General features: G+C 42.3%; 1 protein-coding gene across 2 annotated transcripts; it reads right to left on the bottom strand.

Moving 5' to 3' along the window:
* Nucleotides 1–651: 651 nt before the first annotated feature.
* On the bottom strand, nt 652–2,495 carry LOC129825823 (putative nuclease HARBI1). 2 transcript variants are annotated; one of them, XM_055885961.1, is made up of 3 exons: nt 1,913–1,998; nt 1,520–1,631; nt 652–1,425 (listed from the first exon to the last, which is right to left on the bottom strand). In XM_055885961.1, the coding sequence occupies exons 1-3, from the start codon at nt 1,979–1,981 to the stop codon at nt 1,055–1,057; spliced, it is 552 nt and encodes a 183-aa protein (XP_055741936.1). In that variant the 5' UTR covers nt 1,982–1,998; the 3' UTR covers nt 652–1,054. The 2 variants fall into 2 exon arrangements, with proteins under 2 accessions (XP_055741936.1, XP_055741935.1); XM_055885960.1 differs by lacking the exons at nt 652–1,425; nt 1,520–1,631 and adding an exon at nt 1,695–1,843 and having other exon boundaries at nt 1,913–2,495.
* Between the last annotated feature and the right edge of the window lie 3,545 nt (nt 2,496–6,040).

The raw sequence follows: 6,040 nt of genomic DNA, 5'->3' as shown, positions 1-6,040 counted from the left end.
ATTGATCCGTAATCCAGTTGCACTAAAGATGGATAGGGGGCAGGAGGATATGTTATGGTATAAATTACCATGGAGATTTATTCTGTGGAGCTAGCCTGCTCCAGACCAGGCTAAATTCCAGGATCTATTTAATCTCATCCCTAATATCAGTCAGCAGTCACCACAAATGGAAACCAATAGTTATTTCACTGCACTATACATTGTTATCACATATAACTAGACCCACTGTCATTATTTAAACGTTTGTGATCATTAATTTCAATGATTTAGGATAAAAAATAATTTTTAGATGATGTTGCTATCATTAGATAATTTAGTTTCCCATAGACTATAAGGCTATATATAAAATGATAGAATATTAGGGCCACAGAGGGGAAAAAAACACAAGTAATAATATTGTAACCAGTTGTTTTAAAGGAGGACAGTTGTTAAAATGACAGATGTGGGGCATTTCGTGAAATTGTACTTCAGTATGGTTTCATAAACAAAGACATGCTGATGTGCCAGAATATTAAGTATCACATTGTCATAAGTATCAAAACAATATGTAGCTTTTCTGCAGAAAGAACCAGCCTCATAAATTTATGACTTTATCCTTTTTCTTCAGTGTGGCCCTAGTACTCTGTCATATAAACAAATACACATTCCATATGAATATAAAAACACAATGTGTAACATTATGTTCCTTTATTGAATAAGGACAAAACAAAGCAGGTAAACCATCAGCTCCTTTCGAAACTGAAGTCACAGTGACTCTACAAGATGGAAAGCACAGAATCCAAGCATATTATACAAAATGATACATACACATTCAAAGGTCTGTATATAACACACCCTGCATGTCTGCACACTAAAATAAATGCAGGACAAATCCATACACATCAACTGAACAGACAAATTAATGGATGCAGTAGCCTCCCTGCAGCCTTGTATTACACACAGTATACCGCACAAACATCATAAGAGGCCAAATTCGTAAAAAAAACGAACCCCAAAAAAAACAAATTCCTCTGCCACCGCAGGACATATTTAACCAAAATTGAAAGCACACATACTAACTAAAATAATTCAACACATATTGGTCCCTCAGCAGCCGACCACTGTCGTCATCAGGGAAGATTGCCGGATTGTCCCAGTCCATGGCTGGTGGCACTCTGGGGGCCCTCTCCTTCCTCAGGCAGGCCACATTGTGGAGGACAGCACAAGCCACAGTAATATCACATGCCCTAACAGGGCTGACCCTTAATTTGTGAAGGCAGTGAAAGCGTGCCTTCAGGAGGCCAAAGGTCATTTCAACTCTGGCCCTGGTCCTGGCATGGGCATGGTTGTAGGCCTGCTGTGCTTCCTGGGGGTCTGTGAAAGGTGTCAGGAGAAAAGGCTGGCAGCCATACCCCCTGTCTCCCAGCAACACACCAGAGAATTCACCTGTCAACACAAAATCTCATCATTACTACCTCATAAACACAGTGATATTCTTGACACAGCCATGATGGTTATAAATAGGGGTTGTGTGGCTTACCTTGTGATAGGCACTGATAGATTTCAGAGGCCCGAAAGATTCTGGAGTCATGGACTGAGCCAGGCCATTTTGCCACAACATTGCTGATCACACAGTCAGCATTGCAGACCATCTGAAATGATAAGATGAGGAATATTACACCAATCAATGCACATCACTGGCAATGCAGAGTGTTCGTCAATGGACAATATCAAAAAGTTATGTTCACCTGAACATTAATGCTGTGAAAGGATTTCCTATTCACAAAATCGGCCTCATGGGCACCTGAGGGGGCTTTTATCCTTATGTGTGTGCAGTCCACTGCACCAATGACATTGGGGAAACCTGTCACACAAAGTAATGAGTATCCTACTATGTGTTAACAGTTGTCCTGTAATTTGTAGATCCTCTTACCTGCAATCCTATAGAACTCCTCTTTGATGTCACAGAGTCTTCTGTGGCCAGGGAAGGAGATGAAGACATCTGCTAATGCTTTGATAGCCAGACACACACTCCTTATTGTGCTGCAAATTGTGGCCTTGTTCAGCTGTTCTGCATCCCCCACTGAGTACAGGAAGGCTCCACTAGCAAAAAAGCGCAAGGCCACACAAACCATTTGCTCCACACTCAGTGCATGGCTCCGTGCAGTGCGGTGCTTAATCCTGGGACCCAGTAGTCTGCATAGATACCTGATGCCATCTGCAGAAAACCTGTATCTTTCATATAGATGGTCATCAGGGAAGGCCAGTGGGTCCAACCGGTCCCTGAAGACCCTTTCTCGCCTGAAGGCTCTCCTCAGCACAAGTGCTTCTTCATCCACCACATCTCGCACGAATGGGCATGCCATTGTCAGAGCAGAAAGGAACACACAATTTTGGGCCTTCATATAGGCTAGTGGCCACACCTGGTGCTGGGGGGGTGGGCAAAAGAGGGCGATGCCTTATAACGATGACTTGGTTGTACTGATTGCTGGGAAAATAAAAAAAACCTTAGAAAGATGCCACCGTCCTGTGTGCTCACAATAAGAGCTCATATGTCATGGCTCACTTGACTTTACGAGAATATACCTAATTTTTATTTTGAGCAGTGTCATCTTCTTGGAGCTGGGGGAGGAAAGAAAAATAATGATTAATACATTTGTGTTACAGTTAGCATACAGTGTACATTGAAGGCATATCTCACCTCCCTCTCAAGTTTTTTTATTTCAAGGTCCAGTTTCCTAATTGTCCTCTTTTTTATTTCGGACTCCAGTGCAAGATTTTCCATCTTTTTCTTCTTGTACTGAATGTCTATGTCTGCCAGTTCTATTTGGCGCCGGAGGTGGTTGCCATACAACTTTCTGATAGCTTGTGAGCTCTGTGAACACAATACAATTAGCGCAGCTGGAATTTGGCAGGATGTGGTGTCCTTTTATTAATACGCACTATGTTGCCAGGCTGGTTTTCCCACTGTATAGCATCTGGGTCCTGTAAAAGAAATTAGATTTTTTGATTTTGATGAACACTCCTCACCATTGTAGAGTAAATAGTACTTTCACAGTCTTAACATGATACCTCATGCCTTCTGGAATCCAGAGAGATGGTCTCCTCCTCATCATCATCGTCTCCATCATGTGCTGTTGCTGCTGCACTGGGGCCTTCACCCTATCACATTTAATCGGATTCATATTGAAGCTAGTAGACAAGACATGCCAGGCCTACAGTATGCCTTTGATGGAGTACTCACTGGATCAGCATCGTCTGGTGCTTGTGCTGGTGGCTCTAACAGGAACACAGTGCTGCCAGACACTGCAAGGCAATAGGTAAACCAAAGTCAGACAGTCCAAATTGATTCAATATGAATGTGGTTGTATCCCATGTAGAGATGGAAGGACATACCTTGAATGAAGCGGGTGGCATCTTGGGAGGAACCTATGCTCGTCTCTTTCCCCCCAGGGATCCCCTCTAAGACGGGCCTGCCTTTATTTAGCTCCAAGGCCATGTCCTCTGCTGGGGTAAGGTCAGCCTTTGGTGACCCACCACCCGTGCCTTGTCTGTGGGTATTCTTTTTCACTGCTAAAACAGTACAGACAATGTGTGAGCAGGCACCTTCTGGGTACAATATATGCTTGTGCTTTGTTAAATATTAGTCAGGGACCATACCATTCTGCAGAATGTTCTTGTATTTGATTTTGACCTGCTGCCATGTCCGTTTTGGCCCGTTCATGTTTAATCTACACACACACACACACACACACACACACACACACATTTAATGGAGTCACACTGCAAAAAATTACTTGGTATTTTTGTCTTGTTTTCAGTAAAAATATCAAAACATTTATCATAGCTTTATACAGTGTGATGGAGTTACTTTACACAATTTCACTCATATCTGCAGTGCATTTCAATTAAAAATTTAACCGTTTCATAATTACAGTACAACTGCATTTTTGGAGATGTGAATTAAATATTTGAATTGTAATTGTGATGTTTCAGCGGAGCGGTGACTGTGTAATTGTGCACTACTTACGCATTCAGGCGGTCTGCAATACTTTGCCACGCTTTTTATCTTTGCTTTATCACTGTGGCGGTGTTGCCTTTCTTCTTAATTATATCTTTTACCTCCTCGTATGCCTCCATGAGGATTTGTGCTTCCGACTGGGAAAAGTACGCGGCTCTAGTTGCCATGGTAAATCAGTTAATCTGTGATCTGTGGCGGGGTCTATTTGAGTGAGCCGTGAGCGCGCACCTATCCAGGATTGGTTTCACCTGGCTTAATGAATCCGTGTCTGCTCATCCTGGCTTGGTCTTTGTGCAACCAATTAAGCCTGGACGCACATGTTTTGGCTTCATTGAGCTCAGCTGAGTCATTTATCCCGGATGTCTTAATTCTACTTTTGTGCAACAGGCCCCAGGCTGATGTTAGGACTGTATATATACACACACACACACACACACACACACAATACCGTTCAAAAGTTTTGGGTCACTTAGAAATGCACTTTTTTCCCATTAAAATAACATCAAATTGATCAGAAATACAGTGTAGACATTGTTAATGTTGTAAATGACTATTGTAGCTGGAAACGGCAGATTTTTTATGGAATATCTACATAGGCGTACAGAGGCCCGTTATCAGCAACCATCACTCCTGTGTTGCCATGGCAAGTTGTGAAGATGTGCGCTGAGATCCGGGAAGCAAGTTCAGGGAATGAATGTTTTAATAAATAAACACAACATAAAACAAGAAACACAAACAACGCACAGACTTAACACTGGAAAAGAAACAATAACACCTGGGGAAGGAACCAAAGGGAGTGGCATATATAGGGAAGGTATTCGGGAGGTGATGGAATCCAGGTGAGTCTGATGACGCGCAGGTGAACGTAACGATGGTGACAGGTGTGCGCCATAACAAGCAGCCTGATGACCTAGAGGCCAGAGAGGGAGTACACGTAACACACGTTGTGTTAGCTAATCCAAGTTTATAATTTTAAAATTATAAACTTGGATTAGCTAACACAGCGTGCCATTGGACCACAGTAGTGATATTTGCTGATAATGGGCCTCTGTACGGCTAGGGTATGTAGATATTCCATTAAAAATCTGTAGTTTCCAGCAACAATAGTCATTTACAACATTAACAATGTCTACACTGTATTTCTGATCAATTTGATATTATTTGATGTCCCCGTGCCTTTACATGAAGACCAAACAAACACCTATACAACAGACAGGGTTGAAACCCAAACAAAAGAGTGAGGAGTACCTCGAATAAATAACACTAGCGCACAATGATTATCACACGGGACGAGACCCGTAATCATCTGCACAATACACAATGGCACGAAAAGCCAAAACACACAGCACAGGTACTCACACGCACCAACACACATTGTAACAATAATCGGCAGCCCAATCAAAGGGCACATATATACAATTACTAATCAATGGGAATAGGGGCCAGGTGTGCGTAATGAAAGTTCTGGAGGGATCCGTGACAATGCTGGTTAAGTGTGCCTTGAATTCTAAATAAATCACTGACAGTGTCACCACCAAAGCACCCCCACACCACACCTCCTCCTCCATACCTACTCTGCATCTCACAAAGACACGGCGGTTGGAACCAAAAATCTCAAATTTGGACTCATCAGACCAAAGGACAGATTTCCACTGGTCTAATGTCCATTGCTCATGTTTCTTGGCCCAAGCAAGTCTCTTCTTATTATTTGTGTCCTTTAGTAGTGGGTTCTTTACAGCAATTCGACCATGAAGGCCTGATTCACGCAGTCTCCTCTGAACAGTTGATGTTGAGATGTGTTTGTGTCACGATCGTCTTCGGGAGAAAGAGAGGAGGACCAAGGCGCAGCGTGATACGAATACATTCTTCTATTTATTTAACATGAAACGAAGAACAATTAAACAAACTAATCGAAACAACAAAACGAACGTGAAGCTATATACACTGCTCAAAAAAATAAAGGGAACACTTAAACAACACAATGTAACTCCAAGTCAATCACACTTCTGTGAAATCAAACTGTCCACTTAGGAAGCAACA

Source organism: Salvelinus fontinalis, chromosome 28, assembly GCF_029448725.1.
Source record: "Salvelinus fontinalis isolate EN_2023a chromosome 28, ASM2944872v1, whole genome shotgun sequence".
NCBI lineage: Eukaryota > Metazoa > Chordata > Actinopteri > Salmoniformes > Salmonidae > Salvelinus > Salvelinus fontinalis.
The sequence above is the reverse complement of the archived record's forward strand: the minus strand, read 5'-3'. Positions and strand labels throughout refer to the sequence as shown.